This window comes from Antrostomus carolinensis, unplaced genomic scaffold (genome assembly GCF_000700745.2).
Source record: "Antrostomus carolinensis isolate BGI_N321 unplaced genomic scaffold, ASM70074v2 scaffold32859, whole genome shotgun sequence".
NCBI classification, from domain to species: domain Eukaryota; kingdom Metazoa; phylum Chordata; class Aves; order Caprimulgiformes; family Caprimulgidae; genus Antrostomus; species Antrostomus carolinensis.
The window spans coordinates 10,973-33,191 of record NW_010341268.1 but is presented as its reverse complement, the minus strand read 5'-3'; the positions used below and the strand labels follow the sequence as shown (position 1 = coordinate 33,191).

The window sequence follows — 22,219 nt, the reverse complement described above, 5'->3', positions numbered from 1 at the left end:
TCAAGACAAGATGGACATCATCACAAAACTGATAAGCAGAGCAGGTAGGAGGTGGAGTGCCATGGCCACAGCACCCAGAGAGGCTGAGGATGGTGCTAGAGGGAAAAGAAGGGGTATTAATGCAAAGCAATCAACGACTGAACCATCCCCCCATGGAGAAGAACATCTCTTCATGCCACTTCCAGGGAAGATCTTTGTCTTTCTGAGGAGGGCTTCCTAACTATGGTAAATAGTCACACCTAATCCACCCCCAACTCACAGCCCAAATCCAACACACAGTAGAAGAGGAAGCTCTGGAAGTGTTCACTCACTTGAGACATTCAGCCAGCAAGGATGCTCTCCGGGGGACTACAGGTTTGTTTCTCACCCTGGACCCCAAATTTCCTCTACAAGGCTTAAGGCTCCTCAGTAGAACTGACCTTGCTGCCCCTCGATGCTGGGAGGTGAAGGGAGGAGGTGAGCAACTGCCCAGTGTGCTTTAATGGGGCTGGCTGGAGGGGCAGTGCCAGGGGAAGGGGTCTGCAGTAGCCCAGATCAACAGTCTCTGCTCTCCCAACACGAGCAGGCAGCAGAACATCCCAGGGCCTTAGCACAAGCGCTGCTGAGGGCTGGACCAGAGTGGTTTGGCAGTGCTGCCCAAAGCCACCGCTTACTGGAGCTTGGTGCATTCACTTCTCTTTTAGAGACAACTGAAAGCACTTTGCTTCCATAAAGCAGTTTTTCTCCTTATTGTAACCCCCCAAAAAATACTTAAAGCAGAACAATCAGAGGTGCTAACATAATACGTACGCTCAAATTTGGGTGTGACGATGTTGATGTAGCCTTCCTGTGTCCCCCCAGTGAGCCCAATATGGAGTTCATCCAGCTCGGATTGTTTCTGCATTCGGATCCACTCCCGGATGGGAGACGTGTTCTTCCATTTTAGCAGATCACGAAGATTCACTCCCAGCAAGCCATGAACCTCAGAAGGTGTCAGGCTCTAGGTGAAATCAAAGAGCAAGAATTATGGATGTAAATGAAGGAATGGAAACAAAACCTCTGACCGAGGAACTGAGGCAGCTTCTGTTAGCAGAAGTGTGAAGAACAGGGGAGACACGTTTCTGGTGAGTGGTTTCAGCTGGGACACTCCTGCCTTAGGTTAGAGGAATGAACACGATGGTTGCTCAGAGACTGTTGTCCTCTGATAACAAGTCTCCTACAGCCAAGTGGGAGCCCCAGTCCCTGTCCCAGTGAAATCACTGGGCTTTCTTCCTAATTGATGACATTACTGCCTACACTCGTGTTAGATTTGTCACATAGCTGTGGACGTGGTTTCAGCTGGGACACTCCTGCCTTAGGTTAGAGGAATGAACACGATGGTTGCTCAGAGACTGTTGTCCTCTGATAACAAGTCTCCTACAGCCAAGTGGGAGCCCCAGTCCCTGTCCCAGTGAAATCACTGGGCTTTCTTCCTAATTGATGACATTACTGCCTACACTCGTGTTAGATTTGTCACGTAGCTGTGGACTCAGTGTAGTGGACACCTGTCCCCTGCTCCTGCCACTGCTGCTCTCAAGAAGTTCCCCGGTAAGACTGGCTTAGCATCCATCTATGACTCCAAATTACATTTCTGAAGAAGTTTCAGGCCAATTCTTCAATTTCTACTGGTCTAGCATCATTGTGAATTTGAAGGAGTGACTCCTGATTTACACCAATGGACAATGTGACCAAAATCAACTACCTAGCACGATACACACACAAGGAGTCCAAGAATTTCAAGATCCAGCTCACCATCAAAAAGTCTCTTCTTAACTTCGCCAAAGTACTAACTTTCATGTTCACATTGTCCTTGCTCATTTTTTTAGCAGGAGCACCCCCTGGGACCAAAAAGAGACAATATATCAGTGCACAGAGGACAGCCCTCAGTGAGCAGTGTTGTGTATCTGGATAAGCTGGAGCTATAATGATGTCTCCAAAATTTATTAGGCTGAGGATACTAATGGAATGAGTTCCAACTGGAAAATACATGGATGCTACTTCACTTTGTTAGGAGGTATGATGATGTTGGTCATTAAAATCAATCTGTGACAATGACAGAGACTAGACAGAGGGGTAAGAAGAGTTTGCTCAGGCTGTGAATAAATTCTTGGCTTAACAGGGGGAAAAAATCTATGTTTTGTGACATGGAGAATGGCTGTGAGACAAGCACCAAGCACTAGCAGCTTGATTCCTCATGGATCCAGCAGATCTTACCCATCCCAGAAGTCATGAATTTGATTTTCCCCATGATATTCTGACAATTGATTTGTGCAACTTCAAGTCAGGTATAGAATCTTTCAAGAATATTTTGTGCCATCTACAAGTTGGAAAAGACCCAAATTCTCTGAAATTTTTAACAACTCAGCTTTGAAAATTCCCACATCTTAGATGGTATTTGATACCTATTCAGTTTCTGGCTGAGATCTCTCTCTTTCCCCATAACATACTGTTCTTTTACATACCTAGATAAGGTTCAATGAGCTTATAGTAAGCAGGCATTGCATGCTGGTCTGAGAAAGCACGTTTTGCTTTAGCATATAAGATGTTTTTTGTAGGTTGTGAACAGGCTGAAGGATCCAGATAGACCATTCTGCAGAAAAATGAAGATGTAAGGACAGAAAAGTTTTTATTATCTTCACCCTGAACATATTTTGAACTATTCTGAGTATCTCTCTGGGATACTCTACATAGGACAGGTTACCTCCTCTCCCCAGTAGATAGAAGAGGTATGGAGGGAAGCTAAGCAAATAAAATAACAACTCAATTTCTTGCTCAAAATGATATGTCTCCTAAATTATGATAGCTCTGATGGCGCATTACTTTATGTATTTGCAAAGATATAGCTATTTATTTTCATCTAGCAGTCTTTCAAAGGATTTTAAATTAAATTTAATGAACTCTCTTTTGCCTCTAGATAAAAGCATGCATGCAGACCATATCTGTTGTACTAAGAGTACAAAAGAGTTTGATTGTAAATCTGAGCCCTTCCTGGCAGGATGGAGAACAGCAGGCTTTTAAAGCTGGACACAGAGCAGGTACTAAGTTGCAGGTACTAAGTTGCTTCCTAGATTTCCTTTCACAGAGAGGAGAGAAAAAAGGAAACAATACTGTCCTGGTTTTGCTAGGATAGAGTTATTGCTAGGAGAGTGCTTTTGCAAGAAGCCAAGAGCATCACAATGTTTGACTCACTTCAAGCTGTTGGAGTCTATCTTATTCAACTCCGCCTCGTCGAGAAGGCACACGTATTTCGTACCAATTGCATTCAGTGCAGTGGAACTCAAGGCATTTCCCAAGCCAACGTATCGTTTTATGATCAGAGAAGCCTAGAAACACATGTTATTTTTTTCAAAAGTTAAACTTGAATCAGAATGTTTTCATCCCCAAAAGAAAAGTAAATGCAATTGTCACAAAAATAAAATTTAATCATTTAAAATTTATTTATCTGGACCTCAAGTATGGGCTAATCATCTCTGAACCCACCAATCTGGACCTCAAGTATGGGCTAATCATTTCTGAACCCACCAAGCCAGTCCTAAACCACCAGCTCCCCAACCAGGAAGCAAACACGGGCAGGAAAGCAAACTCAGATCCCTACCTGTTCATTAGGGGGCTCATTTTGCAGTAAGCCAGCCAGCGTGTCAGCTGAAGTTATCTTCCATTTGGAAATATCCGCAGAGGTGACAAGAGGAAGGAGAGTGTCCAGTTTGGGGAGCAGACTTTCAGGATAGCCATCGGGATATGTCTGTGGAAAGACCGTTGTTATTGCTATGAACACTCATTATCATGCCTGTGCTTATGAACTTATGATCTTTGCAAAATTAATGTGGAAAAGCCCAAAAGGTCTGCAAGGAATAAGAAACCAAAGCCAGTGAGATGCCATGAGCACCTTTGCTCAGAGGTGTACAGTGAAAGGATAAAGGCCAACATGGAATTAAAATTCTGACTAGATATTAAGAAACACATTTTTTCACAGCAAAGGTGGTCAAACATTGGAAGAGGAGCCCAGAGAGGCGGTGCAGTCTCAGTCCTTGGGGATACTTCAACTCAACTGGGCAAGAGCCTTGGCAATCTCATCAGCAGATAACCTGACATTTTTCAGCCTGGCATTACCTCATCCAGATGCCCCTTCAGCACAGCTAATTGCTCACGACTGAAGGGGTAGGTCAATATCTGAGAAAGGTAGTTCTCCAGAGAGACATTCTTCAGGCAAGCACGTAACTCCTCAGGTGGGTAGTAAGTAGGCATCAGGTCATCGTTAAGAACCATCTCTGTTATCTTCTTGTCAGGTGGGCAACCTGTTGAAGCAATTATTGAATGTGCTCAGTGTTAAATCCTTTTGCTTCAAGCTTTGAACGCTCCCTTGCTGGAGATGGGACAGGCATGCAATCATGGTACCACCCTCCTCCTGAGCAACCTGCCACCAAGTGTTTCATAGTTCAACTCGGACACATTTAGGGAGACCCACAAGCACTAGGGTCAACCCTATCTCCAGGGGGAACGCTGCCATTATGGATCAGAGAAAGTTCCCATACCATCAGCACGCTTATGCCTAGTAGGCAGGAATTCTTCGACAATGGTGCCCAGCTGTTCCCTTGACAGAGGTGAATCATGTGCAAAGTTTTTCAGCCAAAGAGTTAAAGCATTCTGCAAAGAAAATGTTTCATCAGGGGGATATTGCAATCTCAGGCATACCACCAGCATAGTAAGTTGCTACTCACACAGATAAGAAACTTCATGGTTCGAGTACTATGGGCAGCAGACCCACTGCTACAAGCATAGAGATCTTTCCTTGGTGAGCCAAAGGTAAATTTCTAAATGTTTAAACTCTATCATATCCCACATCCCATAAATGATTTTAGTTCCTCACAAAGCATTGTATATAGTTACTACAGCTTTCCACCTCTGGTACTCTTCTGACAGTTACAGGAAAAGAATGATGTTGATCTACGTTCCAGGCTGTCAGCTTGATCAACCCTCACTTCTCATAGACCATCCATCCCCTTTGGCATCACATTTTCAGATGAAGACACTACTGAAAACATATTGTCTGAACAACCCCCATCAGAATTCTTCCATATTGCAGGACCTAGGAGTGCTTCCCAAACTCCCCACACCTCTGTGAATAACCCACCTTGGGGATCTTCTGCAAGATGCTGTGATCAAACACAGGAATCAATCCACTGAGCTCATTCAAGGTAAAAGCTGACCACGTGACAGGAGGCCTGCATACAAAAATTAGCAGAGATCAGCTTTCAAGGGAGAACAACAAAAAAACCCACCTTAAAAGCTGCCAGGATTATGTCATCCTAACATAGGAAGTTAAGAAAATACAAGATTTAAATACTAAAACTTCTTGATCAGTATTTGTTACACAAAACTTAATTTCACCGGAGCAGGAGCAATTGTTAGTAACATCAATAAAGTCAGCTGGATGGGAAAATGGCATTTAACAAAGACATTATTTTCTTTAGCATGACCACTGCTTCCTATCATCCAATTCAGCACCAAGATCTCAGGGCATTTGACACAGGAAAGGAAAATATTTTACCTCCCTGGAAAATATCTTTGTTAGATATACAGCCAGGGATTTATCAAGCATTTGCCAGTTTGACAGGTAGAAATGATGTTTTCTGACAGTTAGTGGCTGACAAACAGCTCGAGCCCACCTGTGTTCATCAGGACAGTCTCAGAGAAGTTGGTTAATGAAAAGAGATCAGAGGAAAGGCTTTTATCACTACAGCAGGTGAGACACAGAAGTGACAATGTATTTTTCAGTGGAATTCCAGCCAAATCTTACAGCTGAAAGAAGTTCAAATAAAACAATGGAAAAGGCTCAATATGAAATTCCAAAGCAACAAATTATTCAAGTTTTTGATCAAGGTGGTTGGCTGGAGTTCACTCAGGTTTTAACAGGACACTGGTTTGGTTTAAAGGAACTGTTTTGCTGATGCCCAGAAGAAAAATTCATACCCAAATGTAGTGTTACCGCTGCTAATGACACTCCTAATAGCATCTTCTTGATCAGGCAGGAAAGAGTCACACTGGCTTAATTGCTTCAGCAAATTTCCACCAGAACTTCTAATATATTCTCCACCCAGGTCACAGACAAGATGTCCCAGAATCGCTGCATTCTCCTCGTTTATTTGTGTGCCGGGAATTTTCTGAAATAATACGAGACAGAGGCGTTAAACAGAACTGGATTTCACTGGAGAAGAGCATTCTTCCTCCTGCTGACAGCTGCCAACCCCAAGTCCTCCCCAGCCTTGTGCAGAGCTGTCCCCTGACCACAGAATTACAGAATATTAGGGATTGGAAGGGACCTCAGAAGATCATCCAGTCCAACCCCCCTGCCAGAGCAGGAACCTCAATGAGATCACACAGGAAGGCATCCAGGCGGGTCTTGAATGTCTCCAGAGAAGGAGACTCCACACCCTCCCTGGGCAGCCTGTCCCAGGGCGCTGGCACCCTCACTGGAAAGAAGTTTCTTCTCAAGTTGAAGCAGAACCTCCTGTGTTCCAGCTCACACCCATTGCCCCTTGTCCTGCCATTGGGCATCACTGAGAAGAGCCTGGCTCCATCCTCCTGACATTCACCCTTAACATATTTATAAACATTAATGAGGTCACCCCTCAGTCTCCTCTTCTCCAAGCTAAAGAGCCCCAGCTCCCTCAGCCTTTCCTCAGCAGGGAGATGCTCCACTCCCTTCATCATCTTGGTGGCTCTGTGCTGGACTCTCTCCAGCAGTTCCCTGTCCTTCCTGAACTGTGGGGCAGAGAACTGGACACAATATTCCAGATGCAGCCTCACCACGTACCAAACATGCTAAAGCTTCCAGGAGCAGCTGTTTCCGCTGAGATGATTCTCTTTGCAGAACATCCAGGTTTGCTTCCCCAACATTCGCGAAGTACTGCGTACAGCTTCCTGTCACTGCATAGTCTGCAGGACTAGAAGGACAAATATACCATTAATTCCAGTAAATTATATCAACCAGTTGGTCAGGTTCAAGGCTCTTCAACATATACTGTGTCCAATATAACATCTTCCACATCCACAGACTAAACTCTGTGTAGCTGTTCTTCCCAAAGATCCTAGTCCACGTTTTTAAAAAGTGAAGGAATCTGTTGTGAGACTCAGCTTAAAACTGTTCAAGATTTGGATACAGAACCACAGTGGGGAGCTACTGGAACAAAGAAATCCACTCTACTGTTTGTTTTCTTTGATGTTTTAAGGGAAAAGCACATTCACAGAGGCCAAAAAGTACTAAAACTCCATACTGGTTTGATATCAAAGAGCTTCACAGTGTTTATATTAATATGACAGATGGTTGAATCTGGAAGGATCTTAAAACCCTTTTGAAAGCTTTCTGCCATTTGATTTTTTTTCCCCTGTAAGGAGGCCTGAACAAGTTTGAAATCTACATCAAACATGAACTAGGCATTTACCAGCAAGGTTATAAAGTAATACCTCTTTTTCCCACTAAATATTAAGGTAACAACAGGAAAACCATAGCACAGTTACCTTAAAAACAGCAGCAGGTCTTTAGGATAGCTGTCTAAATCCTTGGGAATCCCATCCAGCGTCACCAACTTCACTAAGCAACTCAGCTGAAAGGACACCAAAGTTTACATCAAAGAAAGAAACCAGCATGAAAACACAATGGAAAAGAAACAAACAAACAAACACACACAAAGATTTTACTCTGCTCTAAAGTAAGAGGAAAAAAATTTTGAAAAAAATATATAAAATCAGAGGGAATGGTTCCTGGGAAACCCAGCCAACTGGGGTTTGACTTCTCCTCTCCTCTGGGAAATTCAGAGCTGTGGGATGGAGAACCTGGACCAGTTACATTTGTTCTAGTCCCTTAAGCTGAAAGTGTTTTTGTTCTTGCTGAACAATCCTCATTGCTATCTTCATGACAACATCAAACATGGCATTTCGAAATATGGGAACTGACCTGGTCTTCTCCTAACTTGACATTCTTCTTCTTCATGACTTTGGCCAGCTCTTGAAATCTTTCTGCTTCCGTTTCACTGGCAGCTGCACATGTGAAGCCTTGAAGGACTGACTGGGAAAGCCTGAACATTTAGAGAAGGCAAACCAGAAGGGCCAGGACTTCAGGAGAAAATTCAGTGTATATGAATATATATATATATTTTTTTTATATATATATATATCCCATATAATGACATAAATACAGCAAGCATAACCCTTCCCCATTCTCAAAACTTAATGCTCTCCAAACTCCATTCCCTCAAAATTGCCAGTCTTGACCTATGTGGAAGATCAAGAAGCCATCACTGGTGAAACAAACATAATCTAGGGACTCGGTAGTGCCAGCTGGAACACAGGGACAAACTCCCCACCCCAAGCAGTATTGCTGTATCCTGGGTTACAAGATCAGTCTCCTCCCTGTGTTTTCAGTGCAGGCCAAATGGAGCTGTGCAGATCCTCATCACTGAACGTAGTTTGCACAGCCTAGGAGAGCTCAGGGAGAAAGCCTTAAAACTTTAGTTGTTTTCTATACGGAAAAGCGTCTGTTGTGAAATCAGCAGGACACTGATATCAACTCCATTGTTTTTACAGATATATATATCATGGTTTTCATAATTTTTCATCTCAGATACATGAGTTAACAAAAGACATATATCAGCTCCACTAAATTTAATCCCTGGAATGGCACTGTGGATTAAAAGCCTGCCATTCTCCAAATAGAAACACTTTCCACAGAGTCAGTCAGAAGCAAGGTACCAGCTGCAGTCTGAGCCAGCAGCATCATTTTAGAAAGCAAATGTGGTTTATGGGTATATTTTCCAGCTGACACTCTGGTAAATCTTGATGTTACACTCCTATGTTTAGGTTTGCATATTTCCCATCTGTTGCTATAGATTAAATATGGTGGCTCTGCCATACGTACCCAAGGAAACAGAGAACTTGCAATCAAAGCAAATAGAAACATGGCAAATGGAAGGAGAGAAATAAAATGTTACCTGCTGAAGTCAGGCTCTGCCTTTATCACATCACTGAAAAACACAGCAGCCTGTGAAGCAAAGCCAGAGGGTCAATGGTTTACCATGCTCTTCTGCAACACTCACCTGTGTTTTCAGACAGATTTGCAACTGAGGGGTAAGAAGGACACAAGCCACTAGCATATTACCTGTTCTGGGGTCCACGTTTTACTGTTGAGATCCTGAATATTGGGCTTCTCTTCCCCAAAAACAAGCAATGATTTTGGAATGTAACTGGCCAGAGCATCAGGAATGTATTTAACCAGGTCAGCAGGGTGGCCTACACTGGAGGAAATCTTTAAAAATAAAATAAACAATTGCTGGTGAAGAAATGATGAACTGGAAAGAAGCAAATTCCCCTGTTGATCATCTGGGCATTTCTTGCAGACCTAGCACTATGAAATATTTCCTGTTTGACATACCCATCAGACTGGGAGAGCTGCTTGGAGCTAATACCCAGGGTCCTGATGAATGGCAACTATTTGGTCTCTTATCAGTTTCTCACCTCCTGGCTTTATGCCCTGAAAATGTTTAACAACCAGAAAGGAGGGACATGTCTTTCCTCTCGGCCAACCTCATGTCTCAACTTGCCAAAGGCAGATTGCAGAACAATCCCGTGGTGAGTGAGATGTTATTTCGCTAACGTCAGAGCCCTGGCAGGGTCACAGGCATGGCCTCTGGTGCCAAACACAGGTCAGAGTCTTTCCTACCAGAGGGAGGATGAGGAACAAACTTGAATGCTACACATGCAACATGAAGGCTAAATTCATGGCAAGAAAAAAGGCAAAGAGCTGTTCAAATCCTACACAATCACATGGCAGGATGAAATAGTGCATTGCTGAAGGATCAGTCCACCTAAAAGGGACTTTCTAAGCTGCCTTCGCTTCTCACATGTTCTCACTCCAAACCATGACAATATCCTTTCTCTGAGAGCACCTTTTCAAGTCAGCAGGGAGTAGTTTCTAAGACCATCCCATAAAACAACTCTCTCTCTTCTGCCCTCGTTCCCAAGAGGCTCAGCAGGACATGTTGGCTGGCAGCCAAGGACATCTACAGAGACACAGTGACAGGGACCTGAGGTGCTTGTCCTGCTGCACACTCTGTTTAGCAATGACAAATGCCCCCAAGGGAGCGCTGTCTGGGTGTGCGGGTGTGTGTCCGTGCCTGGCCCCAGGTAACCAGTGTTCTTAGCTGTGAGTCACTGGAGCTTTGCTAATTTATGAGGACTAAAGAGAAAAAAACAACAACTTTACCTTTTCCACAAATGTCATTTTCAGAGTAGAGGGCAGGGTCACCAACTGCTGAGCAAACTCAGGCAACTTAATGGCTTCCAAGATCACTTCTGGAGACAGACTTCGAAGTGTGCTGCTGTTGAGACCAGCCACCAAGCTCCCCAGCTTTGCCAGGCTCTGTCCATCTGGGATCTGAAAGGTAACGCACGCAGGCATGAGTACATGAAGGACCAAGCATCATTGCTGGCTGCTAGCTACACCAAGTGTGAGGTGCACTGGTGGACCCTATCCTTTGTACCTGATAGGCAGAGCGGAGCAGTTTGTTGATAATAGCACTGGACTGGTCAGCATTCCAGCCATGAACCGCACCCAGGGTAGGAAGAGATGCTTCAAGGTCTTTAGCACTGATGCGGTTTTCGATGTCAGACACTGACAGCCCAACTGCAGCCTGGCCCAACGCGTGTAGGATTGCAGGAGGGAAATGATCAAACTTCCTCACCAAAGAGGATGCAACCTGGAAAGGTCCCACACAGACAGAAAATAAAGTCAGAGGAGCAATGTTGGGAGCCTGTTGGATCCTACAGCCTTTGGATGTCTTAAATCACTGGACTTTGCCTCAAGCTTGTGTGGTGAAGCCTGGGGAAGGACTGCCTCTACCCACTGAGAGCTTTCAGATTATGAAACACCAGCCAGATGCCACTATACAAAAGCAAGATGACCTACAGGAGTGTACACAAGAGGAGGCACGAGAGTTGAATCCTCCACCCTCACAAGTTTTGTCTAGGTGGATGAAGAACTGGGTCATGGGTCTGGCCAGATTACCTGCAGTTCCTCCGTGGTCAGGGAGGAGGGAGCTCTCTCTTTAGTTTTTCCTCTGTGTGTCAGGTTCAATGGGCAGTTCTTGCTGATCCTCTGGGCCAAGCTTAAAGCCTCATCTCTGCTCAGGTTGCTCACTGCTGAGGGGCTCAGGTAGCAAACAAATCTGTCTGGGAGCCTGCAGGTGGGAGACAAAGAGGAGAGGTGGTCAGTAGAATAGACAGTGGCTCTGTCAGATCTTTCCTCTTTTTCCAAAGGACGCCCTTTTCCAGTGCACGTTCCCCCTGATACATTTTAGCTCTGACAATGCCAATGCTCCTGTTTACAGAGAGCTCTGCTGTGTCATGCAAAACTGCAGACACATGCAAGATCCACAGCTGGTCATTAGTTGGTGGCTGGCACTGCATGACAGTCATTTCCCAAGATTTGGAACTTGTGGTCTGGTCTTTCCCAAGATCAAGTGCAATGCAATGATTCGAGGAACAAGAAAATGCTTTAAAGGTTTCATGGAAGCAGACATCAGAATCACCACTGGGCAAACTTTGGCTAAGGTATGGTACCATGCTAAGCCAGAGGTTGGGTAGGAAGTCAGGTCAGGTCCTGTACCTTGATAAGGAAAAACCAGGTCCAGAGGTCAGTAGGGAGGTGTAGTACACAGCTGTCTCCCGGAGCAAGGTGAGGTTGCTGATCATCTGTATATTGACTGGATCCCGGGCAAATTTTTGAAGCTGAGGGTGTTGACACAGGAAAAAAAAATAACAATAGATGGATACTTTAGTCCTGACAGTCACTTGGGACAGTTTGAATAAACCTCACTTCAAGCAATAAGGATTTTTTCACCTGGCTTTAAAGTTGTGAGGAAATTTATTTGTTGTTTTCAGGTAATACACTGGGACCTTGTTTTATTTATCTGTGCACAAAGGTGGGAGAGCTGCTAAAGGACATGGCCCTGCCTTACAGCACTGCTCACACTTGCAGGCCTGGCACAGTCACTAAACCAGGCCCAGACATCAGTCCAGTCTTGAGATAAAGTTTGGGTTTGCTCCTCTCACTGACTCCAGTTTGCTTTCTGCAGTATTATCTATGTGAAACCAACTTCTGTGCAAGTGCCTCTTGTCACAAGACATCATGCTGGGGGAAAAAATAAGAACTGAAGTGACTGTTCACTCTAAATAAACATGAGAAATGTTCCTGCTAGCAGCATCTCTATGAATTTGGTAAGGGCAGGAACATGACATCCCATGCACAGAGGATTTTGCCCACTGCAAGTTCTTCATCACCATGATGGGCCTGCACTTACTGTTGGTTCATCACCAAAAAGCTGCAGGTCTCCAACAGTAGCATGTTCCAGAAAGGATCCAAGATAATTTTCAAACCAGGCAGTGGAATTCAGACCTGGAACAGCTGCACTGTAGCATTTCTGGTTTGATCCTGCAAAACAGGCAGACACCATAAAACTACAGACATGCACTGTAACAGGAATGTGGAATAAACTGAAGTCTATCAGAGAACTTGGTCAGCAGAGAGCTCCCCAAGTGCCTCTGATCACACATGATGCTCCAATCCACGTGTGTATTCAGATTATGAATGCACATGGGACAGGACAGATGCCTCATTCTTCCACAGCCCTCCAAATATTTCAGCTTCTTCTTCCCTTCAAATCTGTCAAAAACTTTTTGCAGGACGTTAAATTTTTGCATGTAAGCTACTGCCTGGATACAGGGGAGTGTCTTACCTGGGTCTCCTTTCTGAACTAACTTCTGAGCTGAATTCTTCAGCTCTCAGAACCAAACCCTGCACTCTCCTTTGGCAACAAAAGTGGTAAATGTCATTTGCACGGGATGTAAGTCAGCATAGGACTGACTGACTGACTGTGCTGATTTATAAAATCCTGGATTAATAGAGCCTTCAGGGAGGGAAATGATTCCTGATACCACTTATCACTGTCATATTCCCAGCCTATTTCCATTGAAGGGACAATATAAATTCCCAAATAAAAAAAAAAAAATCTGTGAAATCTCAGCCCTGTAACAGATCACAGCCAATGTTGTAGCATCTACCAATGGCTTAAAGCATTCTGGTTTTTATTCAAGAACATCAAGTTGTTTACCATCCTGGATGAGGTAGTGTTTGATCCCGGTGTAAAGATTCCTCTGTTCTTCCACTGGAAGGTCAGAATATATGCCATTGAGGGCAGCAACACTAAAGATGGATAAGAAAGGCAGATGAAATCAATCCTGGCAGGTTGGGTTCTCACAGAAATGGCTGTTACTTGAAGACTGATACCATCAATCACATCACTTTCCCCCCAAGACAGCCCCCACCATCACCTTGGTGCTGCACTGCCAATCCTGGGGCACTGCTTTGCTAACAGGGTCATTACACACACATTGACTGGTGCAGAGAACCAGTTACAGGGTCAGCAGGTGGGTTACAAAGCCTTGGCGAAAGCTTCTCAGAAACCCTGCCTGCACCACCACCAGTTCACAGCACTCGCAGGATTTAGCCCCTTGTTTTGGGAGGGGGCCCCTTTGGGAGGGGGCCCCTTTGGCCCTTGTTTTGGGAGGGCCCCTTTCCTATCTCAGCAACATGGGACTGAAACAATGTTTGTGTTCAGCACTTACATCTTCTGAAATGTCCCACACAACACGTTTTTGGCATGGAGGCAAGCAAAGACCTTGGGCTCCATCAGGAATGGCTGAAGCCCCTCATGGACCCACTGAGACAAAACAGGTGGGCTGCCAATATCAGGTATTTGCAACATCTTCTCCCACAAGCCATTAATGAAGATCATGTTCCACTCAAAGGAAAGAGGCACATGAGAAAACTAAAGGCAAGAGACAAGAAGAAACACATGAATTCAAGTGAATATGGACTTCTAAACAAACATTAACATAAATCCAGGTGAATCTGAACATCATGAACAGAATTACTCCTAACAATAATCCCCTCTCTGGATAGCAACTCTTCTGCTAACCTGCATGAACTCATGATTGTTATTCTTATCTTCCCAGCTATTTTTAACAGCACAGAACTCTACTATGTTGGTGGAGATCTGTTGATTTAAATGGTGCCCTTTTTAAAATAAGGTAATGATAAGGTAAAAAAATAAGCTAATGTTAATTAAAGCCTTCCACTGGCATTAATGTTCCAGGTGAACACACACTTGGATATGTGATACCCACCCGTTGGCTGAACATCGTCAGAGCAGCTACAAGCTTCTTGGCATCATATTTGGAGAAGAACAGAATGGAGTACTGTGGATCCATAGTATCAGCAGGTTTAGGGGCAAGGCAGGAATATAAGGATATGAGGAAATCATCTTGAAGATTCTGGAGCCAAGCACTCTGAAAAAGAAGAGGTAAATCCATATAGAGATAATAAAAGGTGTGTCATATTTAGAGATGCTGCTGTATGCAATTTCCTTCAGGTCTGCTTCACCAGCTCACCTACACGTGAGGTGTCACATAAGGTGACGAAACCTGCTGACAGAAGAGTCAGAAGAAAGTCCAAGTTACACTGACTTGAAGCAAGTCTGAACTAACCCAGTTCCAAACGCTGGATCCTTCTGTTACCTAATCAGTGCTCCCCCAAAACAAAGGGTGGCTTTAAAAAACTTTATTCATAATGGTTTCCCACCAAAAAAAGAAAAAAGGCCATTTGATCAAAGCAGAAACTTCCATAGGGAACTTGCTCATTCCAGAAACATTTTTCAGTGAAAAAAACCCCAAAACAAACAAACAAAAAACCCACTAACAAATATTTGAAAAAATGACATCCTGTTGTTAGAAACATTTATGGGAAAATACAAATTGTTGTCAACTCAATTGCAATTACTGTCAGCACTTCAACTTAGAGATAATGACAAAAGCAGGAAAGGAAGTAAACCTGCAGTATTCCAGATGACATTTTCCACACTGCAACCACTTTTCATTGTGCTTTTACCACTTTTCATTGTGCTTTTACCACTTTTCATTGTGCTTTTACCCCAATGGACTGGAGTTACTCTCATGCAGAGATCTGTTTCAATGCTATAATGCCTGTTTCTAAGAGTCAATTTGTTTTGGAAATCTCCTTTGTCCCACCTTCTCACTTGAGAGGTTTGGAAAAAGCAACATCTCCCACTTCCACACACAGCCCCAGAAAAGCCCCCATGGTGGAGCAGCCACTCCTGAGCATCGTGACACAGAGCACACGTTGCCTGGGAAGGTGACATTGGCACAGCTCAGTCCTCTGGACGGTCCCTGTGTGTTTGACAGGCAACCTTGTCTTGTAAGGGCAACCTCCACAGCCCATACCCCGAGCCTGCACAAGGCTTTGGCCACTCCACTCACAGCTGACAGTGGGACTGCTTTTAAGATGGAAATAGCACTTATCCTCAAGGAAAACAAAACCCAGCAGCCCATGGAAAGAAGGGGACTGGCATTACCTGTGCACAGGCGTATTGAGCAAAGGTGAGGCTGCAGGGCGAGGCTCGGCCATGGGCTATCTCAAGAAGCATCTCCTGGCTGACACTAGTGGGGAAAAAACCAAAGACATCATCTCCACACCAGCTGCCCCAGACCTGCAGCAGCTGGGGACAGAACTGGCTGGGAGCTGGTGCTCCATCAGCATTACATCTGCAAACACAAGCACAGAGCACAGCTGCCCCAGCCCAGGCAATCCCTGAAAGGTGTCTGGATGTCCCTGGTCACTTGCTTTTGTGCACTGGAGTTTTGTTCATCTGCAGCAGGGACAACTAATTAGCTACTCTCACGTGAAGGATCCAGCCCACCCATTAAGGAGCAGCAGCCCACAGCCAGGCACAGCCCACATAGCAAATACAGAAAAACAAACAACACACATGATGATGAGAATTATTTGCTGGCACCATTTGGGAGCAGGGAGAAGGTACTTCTAAATTGTTGACCCTTTAGTAGAAATCAAGTTCAAGGAAGCCTTGAAGAAGACCTGTTGGAAACTTGGGCCCCCACCACCAGCCAAGCTAAGCTCAGCATCCATGCCAAGGTTCTTGGAGCAGTAAATCCCTCCTGTGTCAGGCAGGCTGACACAACCAGGGACTTGCCCTGCCCTTCTTTGTCCTGCACAGACACAGAGCCCCAGGAAGGCATTTTCCTTTTCACTGTTTCAACGAGTGTGATTAGAGCCCTCCCTGCCCACAGGCAACCCTGGGACTTTGTGGGGAGAAAGATGCTACACCTGGTTTCAGAGGTTTCCTGCTACCTGAGTGACATTCCCAACAAACCAGTATCACTCCCAAGGAAAATGCTGCCAAGATAATTTGCTGATGGTTCACATACCTTTTCACTGAAGCACACAGGGCAGATTCTGATCCCCCCAAAAAAGACAGAAAGAGACAAAGATAAAGGAACTGTGAAAGGAATATGTATAAGAAGCATGTTTGAATCTTCCTCATGGAGATTAGTGGGTAAGAAACTCACCATTGACAGGGGAGCTGGAGCACTGTGTTGGGAGAGAGAGAGAAAAGAGATTATTTTATCATGCAGCTACAATGGTAGCACATTAATTGTGATCACTGCATACAAACATCTTGGCTGCAACCATTTGCACTTGGATCTGGCCCGAAAACACACCAGTGCCCAGATGCAGAGCTCCCATCTTGCTGTGCTAGGTAGTTGCCATCTGCAAAATTCCTATCAGTACTGGCTCTGTACTTCAAACAGCTGGGAAGTTCAGGGTTATGTGAGTCCTCCCACCGCTCAAGCATGAGGGTCAATGGGATGGACTGGTCTCCTGATGATTTGAGTGTGGTTGATGGGTGTCACCTTCACTGAACTGTCTGGTGATGGGCTTGCAAAGACCTGGAAAAGCCATCCCCACTCCACTCACTGCTTGGGAGACAGGAAGGGGAAGGGCACTCACCATCCACCCCCATGCTCAATGCACTGGATCTGGCTTGTAGCAACTGATTCCCAACAATGCACTGCTATCAGGAAGGGTTCCACACTGACCCACACACACTTCACAAGTAAAGACATGGGTGCCACACATTTTAAACACACAAGTTTGCCTTACCAGGAATGTCCCAGCAGAAGTTGCAGCAGCTACAGGCCAACCTGAAAGACAATGTGTCGAGATTCTAGGTGCAAATCCAGGACAAAGCTCATTCCCACAGTCCAGCCACTTTCTGGTGCAGCAGACCCTGAACACCACCCATCTCATTACATTTTATTCTTTACTCTTGACACAATATTTCACAGAATCGTTTCTGTCAGACCCTTCTGCTGTTTTCTCTTTGACTTTGTGACAGCTGACTGGGTGAGCAGACACAAGGTGCTCCTCTACCCACCCTAGGTCAGTCTGGCAGAGGACAGAAATGCAGTGTCTTAGATGACATGAGGGATTGTATCCACTGCTGTTTCCAAAGAGGAAAAGGCAGGGAAAGGGGCAGACACAACGCTCTGGGGATGGTTCTTCTCTCCAGGACTTCCTTGCCTCGTATCCCTTGTGCACCATGGCCAGCCCATGGTCAGTGAGCAGCCTGGGAAGCCAGGCTCACCATGCTTATACTTCCATGTTGCTTTGAGCTTTGCTGCTTCAACTTGTTCCTCACATGTCAGCTGTAGCCAAGCCTGGGTTGTATTTCATACATTTTTCCTGCTACATCCTCAACTGGATTAAAATCAAATTAAAATCACCCTGTGCTGCAGAACTGCACAGGACACAGGTAACCCCACGGTGTGACAGCCCTCACAGCAGTCCTGCCCAAGGGCTTGACAGGGATTTACTGAAAGATGTCAACCTGTCACTGCTGGCTCTTGGCAGGTCTGCACAAGCCCTCCACTTGCCTGTTTCTTGTTTCCCAACTTTTACATTGTTCCTGATGGTAACTTACATCTCCCCTGTTAATCCTCAGAAGCTGGAAAGGTGGTGAAATGCAAGCTTAGGAAACCAGTAAAAACAGACTCAAATCCCACCAGCATTAGTATTATTGACTTCAAATTAGAAGATTGCCAAGCTCAGCATCCCCTATGTACAGAAAAAAGGGGAAGGGAGAGTCTTCTCACTCGTTTCTGACAGGACAGAACAAGTGAATGCAAGAGATGTTAGATGAGAGGCAGGGAGAGGGAGGAGGCAATGGTTAGAGGCTCCTGAGGTTACGCTGGCAGGCTGGCTGTCACCATTTGCTGGCACAGTTTATTTTGTCAGTGTGTTTCTCTAACAGCACACTCAGGACATGGTGGGTCAGCTTCACCCATCTCCTGGGGCAACTGTGCCCAATCTCAGCCCACAGTGAAGCACCAGAGCCCTGCAGAGCTGCCTGCCACAGCCACCCCTCACCACACCACACGGCATGTCCAGTTTGCACCATTCCCCACCCACCCCTTTAGCTGGATCCTCTGACCCACCTGGGTGCAGGACAGACCAGAGCAAGCCCAGAGCACCCCCACTTCTCTGCAAGCCTTCTTCAGCTGCTCAAGGAGTAACACAGCACTGAAAGCTTGGCAGTTATCAGCAGGGAGAACACCAACTTCAGTGACTTTGAACAGGCACTGTAGCTGCCAGGAGGCTGAAGTGGCCACAGAGATCATCAGCATGAGGGTCACATCTCCTGGACCCACAGTCTAGCTAGCCCAGGGCCAGCTAGCCAGCACACAGAGGTGTGGCAGAGCTCAGGATCAGCACAATTGCTCCATGGGTCAGAAGCATCAGTGACTCCCAGGCCTGATCCCCACCTGGGGGGGAGCACAGTCAAGGTTGGTGTTACCTACAGATATTTGGTCAGAAGTGACTTAATGGGGAAAACGTGGAGCTGCTGAGCCCCAAAATACAGAAGCAATCTCCTGTGGTTCCTCCACATCATATGGCCAAGGGACTGGGCTAAGCTGGCCCAGGGCAGCATCAGTCAAACACACAGTGATATATGGGCATAGAAATCAACAGGATAGGAGACCCTTAGCATGGAACTGTGATGGGGATGAGGAGGAGGAAGAAGATTGCAGCTTTCCTGAGTGTGGATGAGTTCATGAGCCAGATGATTTGCATTAGGGAAGGGATTATAAAACAGTTTTTTAGGGATGGATGAGAGGAGTCCCTAATTAGCATAACAGCTTTTTTTGATTACTAGTTGCTACATGTTTTTAATTGTTTAATTAATGGACAACTGTCACTAAATAACAGGCAAAGGAAACATACCCATAGCTGAGCAGATGCAGTGCTCTCCTCTAGCCCTAACACACATCAGCTTCACTCCTAGAGAAAGTCCCAAAAAAGTCACCAAAATCATAACCATAAAAGCCAGAATTGTAACAATAAAGTGCCCGAGGTTGGCCCTGAGGCCAGGCTGCCCTGTTTCCACCATGAAAATCACTTCCTGCTCACCTCAGGACTGGATCCTGGAAACAAAGAGCCAAGCCCTTTGGCCCCACTCTTGGAAAGCTCTTATGCCTATTTTTAGCTTTAAGAATGCAAATCACCCCATTGACTCAGCGTCCAGGGAGAAGGAAGGCAGGAAGGGTGGCTTCCTACTCTGCGAGATCAGAGAGGACCCCAACCTACTATCACAAAAATCCTCATTGTATGGCAATAAATCCTTCACCTCACAACATCACAGCAAAGGTTACAGACTCAGCTTATGTCATGAACCACCTAAGATACGTGGGCATCACTCTGGGAGCAACACCCTTCCCAACATTGCTCTCACCCCCATGTTTTGTCAGCATCCACGCACACCAAGCTGGGGTCAAACCTACAAGACAGAAGAGACTGTCTCCTTCACCCACGTGTGCTGTGCTGTCCACAGCTCACCTGCTCTCCACAGTCCCTCCTCCTCTGTTGGATGCAAACTCTCTACAAGCTCAGCACATTTCTGATTCTCCAGTTATTTAGGGCATTGCCAGAAGATGGGCAGATGGATGGGGACAAGCATGGCCCAAAGAAATGGAATGATTATCCCACAGCTGCACGTTGAGCCAGTGACCAACATGAGAACACACCACCAAAATTACTGAGCTGCCAAACTTAAAAGTGATTGCATTAGGAGCCATCAACTTTTACAAGGAGCCTGTGTCCTTCTGCTGGACACAGACATCCCTCCTTGGACAGGATGTTAATAGAAAATTAGAAAAAAAAAAATCACATTTTCATCAGGGTGTGTATAATACACTGGTCAGTTCTGAACAGCAATGATGGCTTAATTAAAGAAATAAAGACAAGAAAAAGAAGTTATCTGTTTGTTTGTTTTCCTTCCCTTAGTGCTGATAACTAAGCCCACTGCCGAGAAAATGATGGTCCCAGTTTTATGTAGCTGTTCCCCAGCTGGTGGCTCATTAGCTTGTTTGTAATGTTAGAGGTTCATGTTTTATTGTCATCAACATTCACTGCAAACGTGATCTCGAGTCTGATAAGGAAGGAAGAATAAAGCACTGACACTTTCTGAAAGGGAAAAAAAAAAAGATCTTGCTCTGGAATCCCTACCACAAAAAAAAAAGCAGATGGAGATGAAGTAAGGGAATAGAGAGGTAATCAGATGCAGCTAAAATTATTTCTTAAGTGCTTTTCCAGAGACATCTGGATACTCCAACAAAAGGAGCAGGAGGAGAATGAATTCCAGTTTCATCTTTCTACTCTCTTTATCACAAAAACGAACATATTTTGGTTCACAGATACAATAATAAACAAGCATAACTAAAGGTTGGGGACTTAGAGCAACCACCAAAGTCATGGTCAATGGTCTTTCAGTACAACTTTCCCTTTAGAGCATTATCTGAAGTACAGCTGCTGGTAAGGAAAATCCTCCTGGGACACCCATCACCCTCACAGGAATACTCACCAACCAAAAGGAGGAAGCCCAGTCCTGGGAGTAGAGGTGACATTTCTGTGAAGGTCTTCAGAGCACCCAACCATGCAAGGAATCACCTTATTTCAGGCAAGAAAAATCAAACAAGAATCATGCTTAATTGCAAAAAGCAAACTCAGAGTAGCAAAGTTAAAAGGTGATTGTCTCACAGGTAGTGAGTGACACGTGCCAACCTGCTCCACAAAACCTATCTGAAACTAGACCCAAAGCACACGGAAAACTATTGAGGGTCCTGTGCCTGGGAAAGCACGGGGCTGCACCCTGAGAATTCAGAATTAACCAAGCCAGATTCACTGCTATCACTGAAGTCAGCAGGCTCCCCGCTGGCAGAGGAGAAGGAGAAGTTGCACAATCCCACTCCAATGTTTAAATGTGGCACTTACCTCCAAGCCACCAGTCGTTGGGCACTCAGTGTGCAGTGTTAGGGTCATAGAAGGCTGCTTTTCACTGAGCAAAGCGGGGCGTGTCTCTGGCTTCTCAAAACTGCATCTGAAATTACAGGATGGATTTGGAGCACCCGACACACCTATAAGTTCTTGAGAATACAAATGTTTAGCAGTACAAATAAATGCATGTTATTAGTTAATGTGTGCCATTCCTAGGATACAGTAGGAAGCATTCAGCCCCAAGTGAGGCTGCGTGGAGCGAGCAGGATGAAGCAGTGAATAGGTGAAGAGGTGAATCCCCTCCCTGCCCTGTGCAGGACACATCTGCCATTGCACAGAACCCCAGCATGGTGGGGTTGGAAGGGACCTCAGGAGATCACCCAGTCCAACCCCCCTGCCAAAGCAGGTTCCCTATACCAGGTTGCACAGGAAAGTGTCCAGGTGGGCTTTGAACATCTCCAGAGATGGAGACTCCACACCCTCTCTGGGCAGCCTGTCCCAGGGCTCTGGCATCCTCACAGTGGAGAAATTTTTCCTTAAGTTTCTGTGGAACTCCTGGTGTTCCAGTTTTACAGGAATTTGCAGGAGGCACCAAAAATAAACCTGTGCTCCCTGGACAGAGCTACTCTAGGACCATCTTCCTCCAGTTACTAAATAAATGTTTGTCCTCAGGAAATGTTGCTTCAGTAGAGGTTGGTGTATTTAGGCCCTTTTCTTGAAATTTCTGCTTACCTCAGACATGTCCTCCTGGGAAATCCCAAAGAGAAATACATGGCAGCTCCTCTGCTGGCCAGCCAGGCCATTTTCAGGTCACTGGGAACTCTGCTCCAGGCTCAGCAAGGTCAATCAAGTGAAACACGGAGAATCAGGAGAGCTGAAATAAAAACACACAGCCCTGCAGCAGGATAAGGTTAGGACTGATGCAGGCAAACCCCACAGCAT

The 22,219-nt window shown here is 45.3% G+C and overlaps 1 protein-coding gene across 1 annotated transcript; it reads right to left on the bottom strand.

Annotated features, from left to right (window-relative positions):
- Nucleotides 1–20,928, bottom strand: LOC114818964 (mesothelin; the record flags this gene model as incomplete). The annotated part of the gene is made up of 22 exons (XM_029087090.1): nucleotides 1–95; nucleotides 790–979; nucleotides 1,771–1,856; nucleotides 2,481–2,608; nucleotides 3,208–3,341; nucleotides 3,614–3,760; nucleotides 4,129–4,313; nucleotides 4,551–4,662; nucleotides 5,150–5,240; nucleotides 5,989–6,179; nucleotides 6,833–6,962; nucleotides 7,537–7,622; nucleotides 7,973–8,093; nucleotides 9,006–9,055; nucleotides 9,173–9,319; nucleotides 10,277–10,447; nucleotides 10,554–10,769; nucleotides 11,078–11,249; nucleotides 16,372–16,399; nucleotides 16,513–16,534; nucleotides 17,108–17,148; nucleotides 20,865–20,928. Coding segments are annotated over 22 exons (2,607 nt in total), but the record flags the coding sequence as incomplete, so codon positions are not given.
- Nucleotides 20,929–22,219: the final 1,291 nt, after the last annotated feature.